Here is a 24,075-nt window from a genome sequence, read left to right as displayed (position 1 = left end):
TTAAATAACTTTTATTAAGAAACGAATCAGAACAGGTTTAATAAATTTATTTAAATACATAATCACAACGTATTCAAGTAGTTTTATAAATGATAACTGTTTTGTGTAAGAGATGGTGCACTTGACAGTATATACATATTTAGAAAGGCATTTTACACGTTTTAAGGACAACAGTGAATTGGAATCACATCAAAAACTTACGTAAACATGTGCAGCAAAGTTAATTGCCCAATTAAATTCAAATTAAACCCGTCTCATTTATTTCCTGATAACGATCTCGGTATTTGGCAATCCGGATGACTGAAGCTCGAATAAACGAGTTTCTCCTGTTTTCCTATTTTGGTGACCATTTTCAACGCGTTGTAAGTAACTCACTTTTGTATAAAGCGTTTCAGATTGTCGTAGAGCGGGATTGAACTGAGATCCGAGGACCTCTGAATCACGAGTCTTTAACACTTAACACGAGACCACAATCCGGTTTAATCATTATTATACATAATCACCATTAACACAAAAATTAACTACGCCATTTAATCTTGTAGCAGCTAGTTTTCCTACACTTACGCTATTAACCCCACTGTTTAATTCCCCAACTAGCTCTTCAATGCTCTTCGCGTCCCCGGGGTCGGACAAAGTAGACGGAATAATACACAATGCCATGATAAGTCCTAACACCATTTTCTTCTTACACTGACTCTCGAAGACATCTTTAGGGTAGCAGACACTAACGTCACAGCCCAATGCTTTCATAGACAACTCCAGGGTAGAATAGTAAAGGTTGAGAAGATCTTCAAAATGGCCATTTAATAGATCCTCATCCAGAGACATTAACAACAGATAGGATATGTCTGTAACAGGAGAGGCGAACCGTGAAAGCTGCCAGTCTATGAAAATTACTTCAGCGGCCCTTCCATTCTGAAATTAAAACCAAAATTTATTTATGATTATTTATGAAGTATTTCATTGATATAAAAATATACATGATTTGGCAAAAATCTATTCCTCACTAGGAAATCCCGTGCCGAGGAATATATTTTACAAGTTTAAAAAAAAGGATAGATTTTTTTTTTTTTTTTATAAATACAGATACACAATGGTTCTAGAAAATTCGAAATAAAAAGACCCATCGCAGATATGTTTACGATGTACACGAATATCAGTATAAGAATTTGTACTTTATCAACATAAACATTTAAGCGAATTTCATAAAGGTAATATTTAACAAGTTTGCTGATTCTTCAAAAATTTCGAACCTCTCTTATATTGAGAATAGGCCGAGCATGGGTTTGATTCTTGGTGGTGAACAACGTTCGTTTTTAAAAAATGCGTTTTCTCTTTTTCGACCAAAAGTGCAACTGGAAGTATAATGTTTGTATACTAGTTTTGCATAATATACAAAATATCAAAATAATATAATAAGACATGAACGATCGAAGCGATTTTTAACTATGAATTATAACATACATACCTTATATTTGAAGAGCATATTATTATTCCAGCAGTCTCCATGACAAATTGTATTATAAGGGGCTGATAGCTTCGCGTCCAAGGCGTTTTGAATAATTTCGCCAAAGTTGGTTGTAAAATATGCAATTTTAGATCTGTTTACTGATGATTTTATGGCGGGAAGCACCATTTCAATCGACTGCTGAGCGTATTGCGGCATGCGATCTCCATAGTTTATAGTTTGGGGAAGATTCTCTAATAATTCATTAAATAATTCGGGAGTTTTTTCTTTAATCGCAAAGGAAGCAGCGTGCATTCTGGCCATATTTTGAAGAGCGAGAGAGGTGTGCTCCACATCCAGTGGTAATCTTTTATCGTACATTGTAAACCCGTCAACTGACAGGTCGTTCAGAATAAGAAATTCTTTAAACTCTTCAGAAGTAGCTTTAAAAAGTTTAGCAAACGCTAATCTTTCATTAACTGGGATGTTACAATCTTCTTGTACTTTTTTCAAAGCGGGGAAAACAGAATTATACATGAATATTTCGTTTTTATATAAATTTGTGATCGGAAAAGCGTCCCTGGTCGTGGCAGATGGCGGGGCTTTTTTCATTATCAACTCGATTGTTTTATTTTTATTAGATTTATGAGAATTTATTTTAATGCGTGATATGTCTCCTAAATAATTATCACCGGTAAACGGGTCTTTTTTAATCACTATATTGTAATCGGTAACGTCTTTTGCACGTATAATTTCATGGATAATTTGTTTTATCCCGTTCATTTCTATAGTACTATTAGCGGACTCCATTTTGGTTCCTATTGCTAAGTCAGGTTATGTGTTACCGGAATAAAGTTATCAAGTCTACTGATTAAATAACAGATCTACTCGTATATTTATAGAACATTGTTTTATTTACAGTACATGACAAGATAAATTATATGTTGCGAACATCTAATTTCTGACAACGCAACGACCAAAAAATATTTTGTTAATAATTTAAACACGCGATGTGTGGGAATTTTTAACACTGATTAAATTAAATGATAGCTTATATATTTTCACTCACGTAGGAAAGTAATTCACTGACTTGATTGTCCGCCTTGTGGTCTAATGGTTTTTGAGTTAGATTCCTGGAGTGGTCGACATCAAACATTTATTCAACATAAATTTATTGTTAGCGGAATTTCTCATGGTAAAAAGTATCCGATATTCAAATCAAAATTTGTTGCAACAGAGGGAAAACATTGTTGATAAGGGAATATGGAAGTTTAAGCATTTACAGGGCTTATGACCTGTCATTGGCTGGTTTAAGTGGCCACTTTACAAACTGTGTAACATTCACCATTCTGCCCATGTTTAAACATCCACATTTAACAATGTTTGATTATGTCCAAATGCTTGCAGACTGGCTGGATTTCCTCCCTAAGGAGTTGTTCGTCTTTAAATTTATTTCAACAGAGAACGAAAAAGTTTTTGAGAAGGGAATATGGAAGTCTAGGCATTTACAGGGCTTATGACCTGTCATCGGCTGGTTTAAGTGGCCACTTTACACACCGTGTAACATTCACCATTCTGCCCATGTTTGAACATCCACATTTCCTCAACTCTTCTTCACAAAAGTCAACAGATGGAAGAGTTGAGGATATGTGGATGTTCAAACATGGGCAGAATGGTGAATGTTACACAGTGTGTAAAGTGGCCACTTAAACCAGCCGATGACAGGTCATAAGCCCTGTAAATGCCTAGACTTCCATATTCCCTTCTCAAAAACTTTTTCGTTCTCTGTTGAAATAAATTTAAATACATCCACATTTCCTCAACTCTTCCATCTGTTGACTTTTGTGAAGTAAAGGAGCTGAAACCTTTATTATGTGAGTGAGATTCATCCAACCAAATCACCTACTAGGCAACGCCTGAAAACTATTTTCCAATTTTTTATACTTTTTCTTTTACCAGGTAGTAATTCAACAATGTTTGAGAATGTCCAAATGCTTTAAGACTGGCTGGATTTCCTCCCTAGGAAGTTATTCATATTTAAATTTAGGCGTTGCCTGGTAGGTGATTTTGTTCAGCCGGATGAATCTCACCCACGTTATAAAGGTTTCAGCTCTTTTACTTCACAAAAGTTGACAGATGGAAGAGTTGAGGACATGTGGATGTTTAAACATGGGCAGAATGGTGAACGTTACAGTGTGTAAAGTGGCCACTTAAATCAGCCAATGACAAGTCATAAGCCCTATAAATGCCTAGACTTCCATATTCCCTCCTTAACAATGTTTTTCCTCTCTGTTGAAATAAATTTAAATACGAATAACTCCCTAGGGAGGAAATCCAGCCAGTCTGCAAGCATTTAGAGATGCTCAAACATTATTGGATAAATTTATGTTTTAAATTTGCAATATTTCATAATGGCACAGGAATATGAGATCAAAAATAGCCATAAACATCTAATGTTTCATAATCAGCTGATTTTTTTTACATGTGTTCTAGATGTGGGACTCGATTATTACTCAAAACTCCCACCCCTTGCGTCTCGAGATATTTCATTATACAGGGGTCCGGTGGTACATTATATAATTAAAACCGTTATAACTTTTAAACGCAAGTAGCTAGAATAATTTGAAGTACGGCGTTTTAATAACAAATTTACGCTTTTATTTATTACAAAAAAATATTGACTGAAAGAGCGGGGTTGTTCTGCTATCAAGGCATAATTCAAATACACTGTGACGGCTACGCTACGCAAATTCTGAAAAAGTTACAATAATGAGGAATTCCAGCCTAACCCGGAATTAAATTTTCAAAAAATTTTCGTGTACACGTGAATATTAAAAAATTTTGGAGTAGGATGAAATATCTCAAAAACGCACGCAAAAATAAATAAAAAATGTTAAAAATAGTATTCATTTTAAAATCGTAAATAATGACGTCACTCCTTATATCCACGTGTTGTATTTCCGGTTTCCGCTTTAAAGCCCCCGCACCTTGTAAGGAACGTTTTGACCATAGAAAAAAAAAGAGTATAAATCGTGATTGGTAATTTGGCGGCGAATAATTCGATTACGATCTACGACCTAAAATGCGGCAAATTATACTTTGTTGACATTTCAACCAGAGATTATGTCAACTTTCTAGGTTTTTCTAAATCGAAACGTTCGTAAAAACAACCATAACATAGAAATGAGCAAATTACGATCAACTAAATGAAGTAATCAAAGCAATATTCCATAGATTCTTGTCAGTTTTGTTATTGGCTGGAGAAATACAACTTACCGCGGTCAGTGAAAGTGAGAACGCCTACCGTTTCATGATGTCAATACTGAAAAGTGACACACTGATTACAGTCAATTGGCGCGGTATTTGATAATATAACCTTAAAAAATCATATCTTTGCAAATAAAGCACAATATATATATATATATATATATATATATATATATATATATATATATACATACATATATATATATATATTTGCTTAGTTAAATAGTACGCTATTAGAAAATAAATAAATTAGAAAACAGTAGAATTCCTCATTGCGGGATAAGTTACGTGCCTTAAATAAAATAAATGCGAAATTAAGAATTAAGAAGAAGGCTTTGGAAGAAACAGTAGAAACAGTAGAAACAGTCATTTCCAAAGCCTAGCTTCATCTGTACCGTCTGCGTCCGATGAAAAGGTCTAGCGCGGAAGTGATTTGGAGTGATTGAAAAATCAATATATAGCTAAAGCATGCCGCTTTTTCGTCCAAAGTATAATAATAATTTGGAATGTTCATTTCTATAGGATTTCATCATCATCATCATTCCCTTTCCGCAACTTATGGTGCATAGGGCACTGCATTGGTACACCAATCGCAGCGTATCTTGATCTTTTTTATGTGACGTGAAGGTAAGATGATCAGTCTTACGCTTCGGGTGCCAGTCCAGGGACTATGAAATATTCCAGTGTAAAAATACTTATAAAATAAATATTTATTTGTTTATTTATTTATTTATTATATACCTACGGCCTAAGCCAATTACAACAGTTACATGAAGAAACATAAATGCAAGAAACTGAACAAAAAGAAGATAAAACTATTTAGCAAAGACAAACAAGGGCAAAACAATAATTGTATCCAATATATTCAAAAAAACGAAAGACCTAAAACTTTGAGCTAAACCATGCCAATCCAACTTCATCCCACACTGTTTAGTCGCGAAGAGATCTACGAAAAGCCGGAAGATCTATTCCAAGTCGTGTGATGAATTGACTAATCTACACATTCTGGACATTGGGGCATAAAAACCAAAGTTGCTCTTATAAGATTTTATAAATAGCAGATTTTGACTTCTGGTGACACGGTTGGGAACATGAAAAGAAATTGATTGCAGCAGAGATGGGACATCACTTAAAGCATTAAGTATTTTGAAAATGCATATAAGGTCCATCTCAGTTCTACATCTCTCCAATGAAGACACATTAAGAGATTGCTTTATTTTAAAATAAGAATAATTACCCCTTTGTAATCCGAGCAACCATGCCACTTTTCTTAGAAAACGGTGTTGGACAGACTCGATACGGTCAATACGAGTCCTGTAGAATGGAGACCAAATGGGAGAAACGTATTCTAGATGGGGTCGAACCAGTGAGCAATAAAGAGTTTTGATGGTATTAATATTTTTGAAGTCCGCCGTCACTCTATTGATAAAATCGAGAAGTTTGAGAGATTTGTTTACAATATTATCAATGTGTTCACAATAGGAGAGTTTACTATCTAAAGTAATGCCAAGATCCTTTATTGACGAAACCATTGAAAGGGAAGTATTTTTTAGTTTGTAGTTGAATTGTATAGGTTTTTTTCGTCGCGAGAAAAATATTATTTTACATTTGTCAATGTTAAGTTGAAGACAATTGATGTCGCACCATTCATTAAAACAATTAATATCATGTTGAAAAAGAAGACAATCATTGGGAGATTCAATCAGTTTAAGTACCTTGTTGTCATCAGCAAAAAGCCAGAATTTTGTATTTCGAAGAACGTTGATAATATCATTTATAAAAATATTAAATAATAATGGAGCAAGGTGGGCTCCTTGAGGTACTCCAGAAGTAACAGTGATCGGAGAAGACAAGGAATTATTAATTTGAATCAACGGTTTTCTTTTACTTACTTAAGACCTGAAAAATTATAATAAAGGATCTCTTATACCAATAGCTTGTAATTTTATTTCTGTTTTATCTATGAAAGGCGTTCACAATAAAGAGTTGCTTGAAAAATACATTAAAAAGTTTTCAAACAAAATACCGATTGCACTTAAAAACATGATTTTTATAAATCTAAAAGGTATGTAAGAGTGCTATTTAATTTTTAAGCAATACCAAAATAGAATTGGAACAAGAAATTAGTTTATTATAGAAATAAAAGACAGTGATACTTTAATCTACAAATTTGGAATATCCTGTGTCCGGTTTTATCGCTTTCCCGGCATCTTCGAGACTGGTATCTTTATTATGAAATTCAATGTATTTATACAAAACAGAGGATACAGAATTCAAAATTACATGAAAGTAAATTAAATTAAGTTATTTTTGTTTTAAGGATCATTAACAAAGTTATTTTAATTAACTTAACTTTTGAAAGCGAATTCAAAGCATATAGAAATAAATTAAACAAATATGTGCTCAAAACAAAGAAAAACTATTATAATAACAGGTTCTATGGTTGCGGCTATGACATTAAGTCTACTTGGAATGAAATTAATAAAGTATTAGGAAGAAATAATAAAACTGATTGTGACACAGTTATTGAAAAATATTTTTTACTGAAAAATTCAATAGAAGACACGACAGAAAAATTTGGATCTTTTTTTGAGGTTGGAGTGAAAGACTTGCTGCACAAATGCACCTTTGAAACCAGTGAAATCACGTTTACACCAAAACAGCATTCAATGTATTTGCCTAGAGCTAAAACTTCTCAAATAGCAAAAATTATAAGCTCCATGAAAAATTCTAAAACAACCGGTATTGACAATATAAGAATGTGCGATATCAAAAAACATGTCTCGGTGTTAGGTCCTATAATTACACACCTTATAAATATTATTTTGCTGACTGGTGTGATTCCGGAGATGTTTAAACATAGCATAGTTAGACCAATTTACAAAGGGGGGGGTCATTCAATTGTTAATAATTATAGACCAATTTCACTTTTACCTGCAATTGAAAAAATTTTAGAAAAATATGTCTGCATTTATTTAGATATTTATTTAAAAAAGTTCAACATCATTGATCCTTTCCAATATGGTTTTCAAAAAAAAAAGAGTTGCGATGACTTGCTGCAGGATTTCGCAGATTTCATCAATAACAAATTAAATATTTTGCATCATGTCACTGTACTTTTCATCGATTTCTCAAAAGCTTTTGACACTTTGTGTCATTCTAAATTAATATGTATTTTGGAGTCAATTGGCATAAGGGGTAATTATTAACTTTTTTTTTCAAATTATTTAGTGGGGAGGAAAATGAGTATAAAAATAAAGAATTCATTAAGTCTAGCGAGGGAATGCCTATCAGGGGTGCCACAAGGGTCTATCTTGGGTTCTAAATTGTATATAATTTATGTGTCAGTGATTTGCAACGTTTTTAAAGAAGTAAGGAGATTTATTTTTGCAGATGACACCGCACTAGTTATTTCCAATAAAAACCCATTAGAATCACAAGAGATATTGCAAAGTGATTTCAATAAATTGTTAAAATGGGCTCATGACTATGGTCTCATTATAAATGCAAAAAAGACTAAATGCTTATACATAAAATCTCCTCATGCCAAAAAATATGTTTTGCCTAATATTATTGCTCATTGCACAGATTGCTTGCATGATGGTATTTCTAACACATGTAATTGTGAACTCATAGAATTTGTGGAGGAGTATAAGTATTTGGGTATTTTTATTGATCATAATTTTAAATGGGATCGTCATATATTCAAACTTTGTTTGCGGACTCTTGTGAGTACTTTCTATAAGTTATCTTTTATTTTGCCTAAAATCACTCTTAAAATTATTTATTTTTCTTTAGTAGAATCAATAATAAGATATGGTATAAAGTCGTGGGGACATTCGACTAAAACTAATATTAAAATGATCCAGGGTCTACAGTATTCTATAGTTAAGCGAATTGTACCTGCAGAGATTTACGAACAAAGAAGTAATAATGATCTCCTGTACAAAACAATCAAAACTCTGCCTGTTCGAGGACTACTGTGGCTTTGCATCATTTTGGAACAATTTCATAGTAATACATTCAAGTTTCCTCTCAAACATAACCATAATACACGCTTCACGTCTAATGATGGCTTGGTAGTACCAAAAGTATGCAATAAATATGGAAATAGAACTCTCAAATATTTAGTACCTAGAATTTTTAATTTATTACCAAAAGAACTTAAATTTAACTCACATTGTAACAAGAGCAAAATAAGAGAGTGGCTACTCGATCAAGAGTTTATATATGAATAGTAGCTTAGGTGTAAATATTTTATTTTTTCATGTATTTTCTTGTATTTAAAAAATAAATTTATATATTATTATTTGTATAAACATGTTTATTCTGATCTTTCCGGCTGTTAATTTTTATATGTTATTCATTGTTTTTATAAATGTAAATAATATTATTAAGTCAGTATAAATATAATCTTCACCAACAAGCTACAAAAAGTGGCTTGGTGGGATTTTAGTTTTAGTAAAAATATAACAAGTGAAATTTTTTTAAATTGTAAAAATGTATAATTATGCTATTAAATCAAATAAATTATTCAAATAAATAATTCAATTCGAGTTAACTAATGACTTGATATTTTAATAGGTTTAACTATTGTATATATTATAATAATAAAAATACGTATATAGTTTTATTCCACTTTTATTCATAATTTTTTTACCAGTAAACGGGTTTCATCGTAAACGACATCGTCAGTCACCAGTCTGATGACCGACGATGTCGTTCACGACGAAACCCGGTCACTGGTATTTTTTTTAAAATAAAAGTGGAATAAAACTATGTACGTACTTTTATTATTATAATTAAAACGCAGTTTTACCAAGAAATGTCCGTAGAAAAACTCAATATATTGTATATATATATTATTTTTATTGTTCTTTCCCTCGTGAGTATGATTGTTTGCAATTTAGTTGAATTTACTGTTACATAATTTTGAATTCTCTGTCCTAACCTCTGTTGTGTATAAATATATTGAATTTTATCATAAATAAAACAGTCTCGAAGATATGAAAGCGATGAAACCGGTCACATGATATTAAAAATTTAAGAATTAAAGTTATCACTCGTATTTTACTTCTACAATAAATTATAATGAACTTCCATCAAGAATTTTCACTTAAATGTTTAAGAAGTTAGTAATAGTGTAAATAACAATTTTTAAAAAAAATAATAGTAAAATCTTGAAACAAAAATGCTTATCAGAGTATAAAAATACGCCTAATTTTATGCGAATATTGTATAATATTAAATAATAATATAAAAAAATATATTACGCGTTAATTAAATAATATTATTCTTAACAAAATAATTAACAATTCCATTAATTCTCTTTGCTGCAACATCAGAAACCTTTACGTTTGATACTCCATTATCCATGTTTTCGCTCATTTCTTCCACACTTTTAGCCTCATCCGGGTCTGACAAAGTCTGGGGCAATGCACAGATCGCCATAAAGAGTCCAAATATCATTTTCATCTTCAAATGTTCCCTGAAAACCCTCTCAGGATAACACGAGGTGACGTCACAGCCCAGGTCCGAGAGAGAGGTGCTAAGGGTCTCGTAGTAAATATTTAGAATGTCCTCAAAGTTGCTATCGATTTGAGATTCATCCATTGAAAGAAATACCATGTAGATTAGGTCTGTGACGGGAGAAGCGAATCTTGCTATTTGCCAGTCGATAAGTATAACGTCGATCAATGCTCCATCCTGAAAATTTTAATTATTCACTACATGTTTAATTAGAATACCAGGCTACAAAAACTATTTACACCAAGAAATAGTTCGGTAATATTTTTTTTAAATTTTATTTTAAATCTTGAAGTAGGGCACACACGTATTATTAAGTGCGCTAATAATAACATTGTTGATATGTTTAATTCAAATAAACATTCAGTTTGAATTCCGATTTTTTTAATATTAAATATGTCATAAATAATATTAATTAATAAAATATGAATATAAAAATGCAACGTATATTTTTTAACGTCTCAGCAAATAATATTTACACATTTCCGTTATATTTTGATAAACCTCTCTCGGAGCTTATTATATGTTTAATTTAAATCATAATTTTCTAAATACTTTCTGCAACTAAATATTTGAAAAGTGTTAAGAAATGATTCATTTATATTGAGGAGAGAAAAAACTATTTTACAATAATATCAATGAAATATCAGGTAAAAGCTAAAACTATTACCAAATTGAGGGCAATATTTCTTTTTGAATTAGCAATGGTGTAGCCAACCCTACAGTTTTAACTGTAGATTTACAGTTTTTTGGAAATCTTCTCAGTTTTGACTTTTAAATCTACAGTTTTTTTTAATGCTATCGCCATCTATTTTACTTGCTATGTAGTTCGTTCACTAACTCAGCTTTATCAAAACCTCGAAAAATTCAACAAAAGCATGCATTTACAAATTGAAAATTAGCTGATAGCTTTATATAAATAACATGTTAGATATTATAACATATATTTTTTAAATTTATTTATAATTTCAAATACATTTTTATTTTCACATTATATCTCACTAAATTCTTAAGGACAAGTAATAAAAATATTTGAATTTGTTAAATATTATTTGCCAAATTTAAATAATAATTCTAATTGAATGTCCCTCTTTACTTTTGGCCCAAAATTTCATGTTATTTTTACGTTTAATTTAGACGGTAATAATATTTTATTGTCACATAACTTTTTCATACTGATTTTCACTACCTCGCATTATATTATATTTTTTCGTGGCTATGGGTTTTTTTTGTCGTTCACTGAAGCGTATATTCTTTAAATTTCGTATTCTTGTTTCTAAGAGCCAAAATCCCTCGCAAACGAGTATAAAAAAAAAATTAAAAAATCTACAAAACTATATTGATATTGTTTAGTGTATTTATAGTTATAATGATTGTCTTATATTTTTATTGAATTGTTTCCAAGTTTATTTTGTTAGACTGATTAAAAATTTGATTTGAAAACATAATTTTTTTGTTTTATATTTCTTCCCGATATATGTTTAATTTATTACTACCATTAAATAATACAAAATTAGGAAAGGCTGTAGATATACAGTTTTTTTAATAAACATCTACAGTTTTTTTAAACGTGTATACGGTTTTACTCTAGAATGGGGTTGGCAACACTGATTAGCAATTATAACAATACAAGTCTTAAAATGTTTGATTAAATATCAATTAGATATAAAGAAACAAAAAAAAAAACTTAATTACCGAATATTTGAAGAGCATGTTATTATTCCAACAATCGCCATGACAGATTGTATTATAGGGTTCTGTACTTTCTGCATCCAGGGCATTGTCCAACACCGTATCAGTTTTAAAGCACTCCAGCTTATTTTTGTTAAAGGGGCATTCGATAATTTGTAGAATACTTTTGATTATATGCGGTATGAACTCCATCATTCCTGCTCCATAGTTACTAGTATGTGGAAGCTTTTTCTGCAGTCTTCTAAACAACTCGGGATTCTTTTGCTTCATTGCAAACGAAACTGCGTGCAGGTTGGCTATTTTTTTCACCGCTAGAACAGAATGCTCCTTATCAAACGGTATCTTCTTATCGTGCAATATATAGCCATCGTTCGTCAGGTCTTTTAAAATAAGAAACTCTTTGTAATGTTCCAATGAAGCCTTGTAAATTTTGGCGAATGAAATTTTCTCTCTCGGTGAAAGCTTGCTCGCTTCTTGGTGCTTTCTAAAACATGGTAACACTGTTTCGTATATAAAAACCTCCGTTGCATAGAAGGTATTAATGGGAACTCTTTCTCGGATTGACGGTGAACCGTGGGCACTTTTTAATATTAAATTAATAGCATTTTTAGTGTTTTTGGGTGATTTGATTTGTATGCGCGCTATGTCTCCCATGTAATTATCCCCAGTAAACTTTTCTTCCTTAAACACTGACACATAATCTCCGAAATTTTCTTTTGTGGCAATTTCATCTACAATTGCGTTCATTTCATTTTTTTGGGAGATGATTTTTGTGGTCATGTTTATAACTCGTGTATTTAATGTATTTAATGTTACCGTTTGGGAACTAAGTTGGCGACTGATAACGAAAACTCTCGTTTCGTTGTACATAAACAGTTTCTTATATAATTTAAGTGATTTGACATTCATTATAAATTATGTCAAGTGAGCGCAGAGACGTACTTTTACAAAAGTCAAAAAAGGGAAAACATTTTCGATAATTTCGCAAAACATATTTTTGAATTTAGTTTCACAACTGTCCGCTTTTTATTCAATTTGTTTCTTAGTATAAATTGCCGTACGGAAGTATGCCCGCCAATCTACAAATGAAATTGTCTAAAAATAGAAGTAAATAGATTTATTACTTCTAATTTATTGATCAATTCATTAAGATTTTTTGATTATTATGTCATTCAACAATGTTTTGAGTATGCCAGGCTGGATTTCCTCCCTACGGAGTTTAGATCTAAATTTGTTGCAACAGAGAGGGAAAACATTTTTGAGAAGGGATATGAAAGTCTAGTCATTTACAGGGCTTAAGTGTTCATTGCGGTCATTTTACACACTGTGTAATATTTACCATGCCTATTTATTTTATTTTTATTATTTTTTTATTTGTTAATTTTTCCATACATATATTATTTACATAGAAACATAATTACAACGATACACTTTAGAAAAATACATCTTAAAATTAATTTATAACATAAATTGGAAAAAATGCCCACAAAGTTATGTTTTTTATGTTTAACTCAATTTTATTTCTTTGACTCAATATTTATTCTTATCTTTCACTAAAATTAATCTTTATTGCTACTTAAATTGATTTTACACACTTATTATAAAAGATGGTGGAGTTCTATCCCTTGTTGAACTTCCAAATAAATAAATAAAAATAATAAAATTAAAAAGACTTCAGCGTCTGAGTATGGGCCATTCCTTTTTTAATTATTAAAATTTTATATCATTTAAATATGATGAGACATGACCATGAAAAGAAAAGAAAAGAAAAATTATTTTGATTTATTTGCAGCATGCATTTATTTTTTTTATTTTTTTTTTTGGAAGAATGTGTATCTGTTCTTTCCATGCTAATCCAAGACACTTTAAACTGTACCAGTGAATGAATGTTTTGTAATCCCTTAGTTAGAAGTTTAAAGGATCTTGGACCAACATGTGAGGAAACATTTCTCTTATCTTATTAGAGATCTTCTTATCGTGCAAATTTCGACCAAAGAAAACTTATGTCGCTTCTTGGTGTTTTCTAAAACATGGTAACACTTCTTCTTATATAAACACCTCAGTTTTATTGTAAGAATTAACGAAAACTCTCGAATGGAAGGTGAACAGTGGGTACTTTTCGATATTAAACTGATTGCGTTTCGACTGTTTTCAGGTGATTTGATTTGTATGCGCGCTATGTCTCCCATGTAAGCATGTCTACAGTAAATGTTTATTCTTGAAATACTAATAGATAGTCTCCGAAGTTTTCTTTTGTAGCGATTTCATCCACAGTTGCCTACATTTAATTTTTTGACGAGAGGATTTCTGTACTCATCTTTATAACTTTCAACGTTTTGTTTTTTTTCGTATAGTATGTAATAAGTGTGAATTAATAAATAAATGAAATAAGTAAAAAAAATATAATTTTATCGTTTGACGACTGATAACACAAACTTTGATTCATCGTATGATATAACAACAATTTGTTATATTAATAAAGTGTTCTGACATTCATAATAAACAGCACCACAGAGGTGTACCTACAAATGTTAAAAAAGGGAAAAACATTTCGCAAAATCTTGTTTTAATTAACATAAAACCGATTTCATAGTTTGCTAGTGAAAATTCTAGGTGTAATTTTATTGTGAGATGAGCGATACTTAAATCCACAAGTTTTGAATAACCAGTTACCGGTTTCGTCGCTTTCGCGATACCTATGAAAACAGTGAGATGGATAATTTTAAATTATATAATAGTAATTGAATTAAATTGTCTGAAGGACCTTTTTACAAAGTGGTATTGGGTAAATGCAAAAGTTATTTTGATGAGTTTAAATACCTCCTTTTTTATAAGGTTTTAATGAACATTTAAAATAGATTGAGTTTTTCTACTGTCATTTCTTGTTGCAACAATTTTTTAATTATTATTGTAAAAATACGTAGGTATATAGTTTTATTCCACTTTTATTTATAATTTTTATCAGTGAACGGGTTATCGTGACCGACATACCAGTCTAGCGATATCATAAAACCTAAGACGTTTTTTTAAATATTTTTCCATATATTTTCAAGAAACCTTTCTACACAAATGGTCTAATTTTTACCGCTTGTAAGAAAACATTTTTTATATCCATTTTCCATAGTCCTGTGTGCTCGATGCTGTTCACGGAGCTACGAAAAAATAATATTGTCCTGTCTATTGTATTGTCCTCGTGTGAACCCAGCTTTAAGCTTAGCTTAGACTTTACCCTGTCTGCTTGATATCTTTGTTTTTTATATGTACGGAGTTAATTATTATTTACATTACTTATTGCCGAATCTAAGAGGCTTCGTCACTTATTAAAAAGGGCCCAGAATATATACGTTAGTCTGTAGAATTATGAAGAGCATATGATTATCCTCTCTCCTATAAGCGAGTGTCTTTGTGCCAACTGAACCCAAGGAAGGTCCGGCTCTGATCTTTGCTTGTGGTAATAGTTGAGGCCCAAATTTGTGTCGCGTCACGGTGCGATGGTGCATAATTAGCCAGCTAAGGGTTAGGTGAGGAACACGGGGTACACTATAACAATTATAATATTTTCTCTATTTTTCTTCATTGATATACTGTTTTTCTACAGCCAATGAAAGCTTAATATCGACAATCAGAATACAGAACCCATTTGATTACAGTATTCATAGTTTTTGTAGTACTGAAGAACTTCAACCATACGGGAAATTGGACACAAAAAACGTTTTTTTGCACGGGATAAAAATTAGAGCATTGAATTGTAAAGCAAAATTTCTTTTGTACGAAAAAAATAATAAAAAATATTTTACTAAAAACGCACTTCTTTGAATGACGTCACTGGTTCATATGAATCAACCTATGATATGAGAGCTATGGGAGATTTCCAGTCTGCTTGCCGTTTTTGGACCAATGGAAAGAACTGAATAGAGAATAAGCGGAAAGGAACTTCTGACGTCACATGCGAATTTATTTCACAAAACTTTAAAAAATCGTAACGCTGATAATACGATACATAAAAATTAAAAATAAACTAATAGTTTAATTGTCTATTAACAAACAAAAAATTTTTTAAAAACCACTGAACTTCCTCATTGCAAAATATTGTTTTTGTCAGTGTGAAGTAGTAAGCCGTTTAATAAATCAAACAAGTTTGCCGGGTAACCTAATCTAACTTTTTGCAATCGAAATAAAATCATTTTAATACCCTCGAGGGCAAAATGTAACAGGGCACAGTATAACACTGTAGGTGATTGGTGATTTTAGTAAAATTTTCTAGGAAGCAAGACAACTATTTTTCTGGCCGGGTGCTGAGAGAGTAAAAAATATGAAATTCACCCATTAAAAACGCGCAAAAAACAACTGTTTTTATTATCCATTGTAACCAGATCTAGTACTAGTCACAGTAAGGGTAAAACAAAGAAGCAAGCTGATCTATATTCATTCACAAAAGATATTTTTGAACAAAATTCGTTTTGGCCAATGTTTTTTAACGTGCCCTTCATTGATTAACTGTTCTCCTATGCTAGTTACAGTGTACCCCATATCTGGGGTACAGTGTAACAAGTGACTTTAGAAAATAACTTGTATTAAAAATCATAAGCACGTTTTCTGTTTTTAGTAAAGTCAAGCTAAAGGATAAATTATTGATTGACGTAAGAAAGGTGTTTGTTAAATAATTAAAGATTTTTCTAAAATGAATAAAACGTTTTTGTTACACCGTTCCCCATCTTTCCCTACATATAGAATGCCATGTAATGCCACAGGTACATTCCATCAGCGACACTCCCAATGCTCCTACTTCCTAGCGACTATGAGTGGTCTCATAGGCCCCGTAAGCCTTGGACTATGTGGCCACTGGCATTAACATCAGTGACATAGCAGATAGGGAGAGGATGAATGACGAGTGTTCGGCGCCATAAATCGGAAGCCCTACATCGGGGTAGGTAGCCCTGATGGAAAATTCCACCAAAGAAGGCAACGGGAAATCACTATGGAGAGCTTTCTCCCAAAAGATTTTATTTCGGGAAGCATGTTGGGGAACACAATATTGTAATTTCAAATTACAATTATGGTATACAGGATGGCCGGAGAAGTTACGTCCAAAGGTCAAATGCAGGTGCCTCATATTGAGGAGTATCCGAATAATCCTCACATATGTTCCGCGTTTCGCGTAGTTTTCGAGTTATGATTTTTTGAAAATTTTCGACCGGATTGGTTTTTATTTTTTCATTTCTGGAAGGCTTTTTCAGGATTTAAAAAAAAAAACAGCTTCGTAACACCAATAGAAGCTACAAAAATTTTGACCTTAAATACAGAATTTAAGTTTGAGCGAGTCAGACTTGAACATTCAACTTAAAATTTTTATTTAAATTTTATAAAACAGAGAGGGAAAACATTTTTGAGAAGGGAATATGGAAGTTTAGGCATTTACTGGGCTTATGACCTGTCATTGGCTGGTTTACGTGGCCACTTTACACACTGTGTAACATTCACCATATTCTGCCCATCTTTGCACATCCACATTTCCTCAACTCTTCCAGGTGGAAGAACTTTTACTTTTATTTCTTTAATATTTTACTTCACAAAAGTCAAAAGATGTTGACTTTTGTGAAGTAAAAGATGTTTTCCTTCTCTGTTGAAATAAATGTAAATATGAATAACTCCCTAAGGAGGAAATCCAGCCAGTCTGCAAGCATTTGGACATACTCAAACTTTGTTTAAAATGAAAAGTCTACAAAAGCAGTTTCTTAGTTTTTGAGTATCATTAAAAACTGCGCTATAGTACTTAAGAATTATTACAAATCATTCGTTGAAATCAGCCTTCAAAGATACTGAGGTGGAAAATTCCTGTCACTCTCACCTTGTGTTTACTGCTACTTGTGTCGCCATTTTATCTTTAACAGTTATTTTTTGTTAGTTTACTCACTTCCTATCATAATTATCCTTAGGAATTTTCCGCCTCAGTATATTTAAGGCCGATTCCAGTGAATAATAATTTTGTATTATTACAAAAGCTTAGAGTCTAGCGCAGTTTTTAAAGTTACTCAGAAACTAAGGAATCGCCTTTTTAAATTTTTGATTTTAAATTTTAAGTTGAATTTTCGAGTATGACTCGATCGAACTTAAATTCTGCATTTTAGGTCAAAACTTTTATAGCTTCCATTAATGTTGAGAAGATAATTATGTAATGCGTAAAATTACCATTTTAAAATAAAGAGTTCAAAAAATCCTGAAAAAACCTTCCTAAAATTTTCCCCATATTATTAAACACCCAATAAAGAAATCATAACTCAAAAACTACGCAAAATCGCGGAACATACATGGTAATGATACGGATACCCCTCAATATGAGGCATTTACATTTTACCTTTGGACGTCACTTTTCCGGCCACCTGTATGCTGTTTATTTATTTTTATTTATTTACTTATTTTACAGAAACAAACAGTCGACAATGATATAATAACATAAAATGATACGGTTTAAAGACGGACCAGCGAAGTTTCTAAATAAAAATTATACATATTAAATTGTGGTACAACAAAAAGGGTGTGTTTGTGTGTATTTGTATGAGAGTAAGTGTAGAAGTGTGTTTGTGGGAATTTGTTCAGGTGTGTGTAAGTGTAAGCATCATTAAATAGCAAGTGGGATCGTAACGCAGCCAGAATGAATGAGACTTAATTTATTTTTAAATAAATTAGGAGGCGTGTTAAATATATCAATTGATGAAAAAAAAACATTATGGTTAGAGCAAGAACAATAGAGGAAAGAGTGTTGTGCATAGTTAGTGCTACAGATTGGCAGATGGAATAAATACTTATTTCTTGCCACGCGAAAGGAGACATTAAGATTAATTTTGGAGATAGGGTTAAAAGAGTCTACTTTATTATTTAATTATTTATATACAAAGCATAAATCAGATGTAGTGCGTTTATTTTCAAGGGTAAAAAATCCAGTTTGTTTAGCAGATTTGATGTAAGTGCAAGGATTTATTGTTTTTATAATCTAGGTATTTAAAAAAAATTGTTGAACATTTTCAATCCTTTCTATGTTTACTATGTATTGTTTGCTCCACACAACGGAAGCAAACTCCAAGTTACTGCGTTAAAAAGTGTTGTATAAAATTTTCAATGTGTTTGGTTTTTATAAAGGGTTTGGAAATTCGTAAAATGAAGCCTAGCATTTGTTAAGCTTTTTCAACAATAGAATTTATGTGAGACGCAAACAGCAATCTACTATCAAGAATAACTCTAATCTCGCCACTCCGTGATATGGAATTATCTTTGATCGTATAATTGTGCGTATTTTGTTTCACTTTTAGTAAATGTCATTGAGGTATAATTGGCATATTATGCATGAGGTAGCATTTTGAGGTATGAATGTACAATTGATTTTTATTACAGTAATAAAATAAAAATGTTGTGCGACAGAAATCCTTTAGGGGGATCTTAACACGTCTAGCAGATTTAATCTAACTGGCGAATTAGCCATGATTGGACTGTAAAAACCAGGAAGTTCCTTATTTTCTCTCGCCTGAAGGATCATAGTGTACCTACTAGGATTATATTGACTCCAGAGAGATGTAGGTACTTCTACATTTTCTTCGAAGAAATTATTTAATTTTTGGTTATGATGTGAAACGAACATTTAATTATATGAATAATGTACTCGTAAATCATTAATAGATCGATTTCTAGGTTACAATCTCATCATCAGCCGTCTCTTGTCCAATGGTGATCATAGGCCTCCCCCTTTAGTCTCCATATCTCCCTATCCTGAGCCAACCGCATCCAACCACTTCTTACAACTCGTCTTATGTCATCAGACAACCTTGTCTGAGACCTGCCGACACTTTTCTACCCGTTCTGGGTCGCCATTCCAGAATTTTTTTGGTCCATCTAGAGTCTGTGGTTCTAGCTACATGACCAGCCTAGCTCCATTTCTGGTTGGCAGCCCTATGGACCACATCGGCGACCTTTGTTCTCGCTCTAATCCATGTATTGGTTTTTCTGTCTCTCAACGAAATACCCAGCATTATATTCATTCATTCAAAGTACAAAAGCTCGTGCTTAGAACAATTTTAAAAGTACCTTTTCGCTATCCTTCAAAAGAATTGTTTGATTATTGTTAAGTTCTAGATGTGCGGAAACTATTTGTCAAGGAGGCACTTGTGAAGTTCTGGAAATCTGTAGATAAAGTCAGGACACAGCAACATATACAGACGCGATCAGCGGGAAGGATTAATTACCTTGGCCCAACCACTCACTTGAAGCTAGCTCAAAGAAACTTTACCTTCCTGGCTCCGAATTTTTTTAATCAACTTCCGGCAGCCATAAAAAACTCCACAAGTGCCAATGTATTTAAGAAAAATGTTTGCAATTGGTTGCTGCACATCGATAGGGACGAAGTTGTCAATTTTTTCAAAGTTCGAGATTAGCAAAAATTTACAAATCTGCTTTCCTTCCATACTTTTACTTTTATTTGTTTTTTATGTATATTGATAATTTTTATATATTTTTCATTATGTATTTTTGTATAATTTAATTAAGTACGTACTATTATTTGGCATATGATTTATTGCTTCTATTTCTTATATTTCTTACTATAGTATTGAGTGAGTTTCTAGAAAACATATCCCAATTATCATTTCAATTATGCTTTTATATATATATATATATTCTTTTTCTGTTGATTTAAATGATACTCTTATTTTGTTTTTTTTTTAATACTTCTATAGTTTACTATTATTTTGTTAATTTTAATTATACCACTATTTTATATATTTGATTATGTGTGATTCTTAATTTGTATAATTTATATATTTAAAATTATTTCTGATTATCTTTTTTGCATTGTATTCCTTGGAATTTGAATATTTATTACATTTACCTTTTTTTTCTAGATTGTTATTCTATGTCATTATAATTTGATCTAATTAATTTTATTATGTATTTTTATTGTTATTTATTGAGGCTTGTGACGAACATAGCCTAAAAAGCCTTAATAAGTTAATAAATATTTAAACTAGTGTAATTTTGAATGAATAAATAAATAAATAAATTCTCCTTTCCATGGCTCTCTGTGTCACTGATAATTTATGTGAATTTTTTTTCGTGAACACAAAAGTTTTACAGCCATATGTCAGTACAGGGAAAACATTAGCATAAAAAAGTTTATATTTTAAGTAATGTGAATACTTCGGAGGTTTAAGGATATATGAGAGCTTACCAAAGGCAGCCCATGCTAAACTTCGCCTTCATTCTATTTCTACCTCTTGATTATCTTTCCCGAGCTATATTTCGTGTCCTAGGCATATATAACTTTCAGCCTTTTCAATGATTTGTCCATTTACTAAGATGTTACATGATTGGTTTGCATCCCTCATTACTTTAGTTTTTGAAGCATTCATTTTCAAGCCTATTTTCAGGGATGCCGTATTAACTCCGTTTATCATGCTTTCGAGTTATTTCTAATCTTTACCAAATAGGACTACATCATCTGCGAATCTAAGATTGCTAATGAGTTCGCCGTTGATGTTAATACCCTTTTCGTTCCAGTCAAAGAGTTTTGAAGACATCTTCCAGAACTAGTGTAAATAATTTTGGGAATATTGTATCCTGCCTTACTCCTCTTCTTATGTGGAACTTTTCGTTTGGTTCATGGAGCTGTACAATAGAGGTGGCATTATTGTATATGGTATTAAGAGTAAATTATTATGAAAATAAAAGCTTTGTTATTAGTGGTACACAATTTCTATTCATTTACAAGAACACTGCTACAGTTTCGGGAGAGCACCCACTTATGTGCTAAATTTTAAGAAATAAATTCTACTTAAAATCCTTTCCCTCATTGATCATGTTTTCGTATTTGTACTTTAGATAAATATCCATTCATATGCTAACACCTTAGATAACTGGAAAAAAACCCCCTGCTCTAAGTTTCACTGATTAATTATTTTATTGTCTAAATTCTATGAAATTGTGAACAATATTCTGTGTTTACCCGTCGATGGGAGGAGTTCTCTCGAAACTGTAGTAGTGTTCTTGTAAAATAATAAAAATTGTGTAACACTTATAACAAAGTTTTATTTTCATAATAATTTATACTGAAATGTTACGAAGTGAATGCCGATTCAATGAACAATATTATGATATTAGGAGTTCTGAGTATCCATGATCCACTCTACAATTATCTAAACCTTTCATCACTGCCCATATCTCTACAGAATCAAAAGCTTTATCAAAATCAATGAATGCTAGTTGTAATGACATATTATATTAATTATATTTCTAGATGATATTTTTCAGGGTCTGTACATAATCGTTCGTGCTGTAACTTCTCCTAAATCCTGCCTGTTTTAACGGTTGGTCCCACAATCTCATATACCAGGTTTAACGAAGGGGTGAAATATGGTGAATAGAAACATGTTTTACTGAAATAATTTATTTGACAAAATAGTTATAATATCATATAGGTAGACATTTTAAATACAACAAACATTCATTTAAAATGTTCTGAAATAACATTATTTTCATGAATATTTTAGAAGCGTTATATAACATAATACAAATTTTATTAAATACCCAGGTAATATTGCATCTTGTTTGTACAAAAGTAATAACATGCTTTCATATATTATTATTTTGCAACGTCAAGTTTTAATTTGCATAACGTAATTTTATTAATTATTAATTAAAGTAATTATAATTTATAATACGGCTGTTATGTTAATTCGCACATGATTTCCGTTACTTTTTTATTATTACAAGCTAACATGTTAGAACTTATGTTATTTTTTGTAAATATTTTAAATTTTTTTATTTAAAAATTTATTTACTAACCCTTACGGATTATTACATTCATTTTACAAAAATAATACATACATTTTTTATTCATACTCCTAAATAATACTTTTTACATCTTTTGAAAAGTTTGTCTGAGTTTCAAACAAGATATTATTTTGGATGATAAAGTTATTTGCATCAAAGAAAAAAATTAGGCAATGTGGAACGTTAACCTACCCTTAAATAAGTGAATTTTTAATCACATCAACCCTCAGCAAAATGGTGGCAAAAAACAAACGAAATCTGACATTGGCCCTTTTAGACCTAAAACACAGATTTAGAATCAACAATGTCGGGGATCGAACCCGAGATCTCTTGCATGGTAGTTAAACACGCTTACACCACGAGGCCAAATTTATATAACTTTTATTTATATGATTATATATAATAACTTATATTTAAATATATTAAAAATACTATGTACATTTTTACTTATTTGTATCTTTAGACTAGTAAGCATTATATAATTTTAAAAAAAAGCGTAAAATTTGCATTAATATTTCATAATTCAATACTTACAATATTCATACAATTTAATGCAACATACGTACAATTTTTCATTTTTTCAATATTCATACAATAATATTATAATATTATTAGGTAATATTTCACATTTCTATATTTCATAGTCTATAGGAATACAGAAATACGGAAATACCACATGCTATGAATGCCGAGAATAAGATGTTATTTTTTTTTTTTTTCAAAATAATTATATTTTCAAAATCAATATGAATAGATGTTCCGTCCCCTCTCATTATAGTTTCAGACCAAACTCATGTGTCCATTTCATTATTATTCAATTGCAATATGATCTCCTGATAGCTTTTGCTCCAAGACATAATGTTCCAACACGTAATCCTAGTAGTATTTATTTTCCGAGGTTGCATATTCCTTTTCCATGCCGAGGTCTTTTCCAATTCCGTACATGTTCCGAAGCTGTGTTTTCTGGACTATGAGCGCATGTCTGTTTCACCTCAGGCAGGTGGCTTGTCCAACCCGGTGACCCTCCTCCTTTCTCATCCGGGCTTGGGACCGGCAACGGCGGAGTTCGCGGGAATTTACAATTATTTTTTTATGCTGCAGGAATTAGGCTGCTGTGGGTTTGGAGCTCTTACCCCAGTTGGAAGTTGGCAGAAGACACGAAATTGCTGTTTAATTGGTATGACGCATAAATGATGAATTGCCGTATGTCGCGCGAGTGTTACGGCGATGATGAGTTAAGCTGGCTGCACTTGAACTACATGCTGGAACTGAGTGACTGTATTGAGCTGACTTGTTGGGTTGACTGTTTGGGCTGACTGGGCGTTACC

At 31.6% G+C, this 24,075-nt stretch overlaps 1 protein-coding gene across 1 annotated transcript; it reads right to left on the bottom strand.

The window, feature by feature from the left end:
• Positions 1-34: 34 nt before the first annotated feature.
• LOC148276442 (uncharacterized) lies at positions 35-12,763 on the bottom strand. The gene is made up of 4 exons (XM_088234236.1): positions 11,936-12,763; positions 10,016-10,420; positions 1,469-2,281; positions 35-915 (listed from the first exon to the last, which is right to left on the bottom strand). The coding sequence occupies exons 1-4, from the start codon at positions 12,710-12,712 to the stop codon at positions 490-492; spliced, it is 2,421 nt and encodes an 806-aa protein (XP_088090362.1). The 5' UTR covers positions 12,713-12,763; the 3' UTR covers positions 35-489.
• Between the last annotated feature and the right edge of the window lie 11,312 nt (positions 12,764-24,075).

The sequence above is a fragment of the Micrasema longulum genome, unplaced genomic scaffold (genome assembly GCF_059751315.1).
Source record: "Micrasema longulum isolate JH-2025_06_02 unplaced genomic scaffold, ASM5975131v1 h1tg001217l, whole genome shotgun sequence".
Taxonomy (NCBI): Eukaryota; Metazoa; Arthropoda; class Insecta; order Trichoptera; family Brachycentridae; genus Micrasema; species Micrasema longulum.
This window is presented reverse-complemented; position numbering and strand designations above follow the sequence as displayed.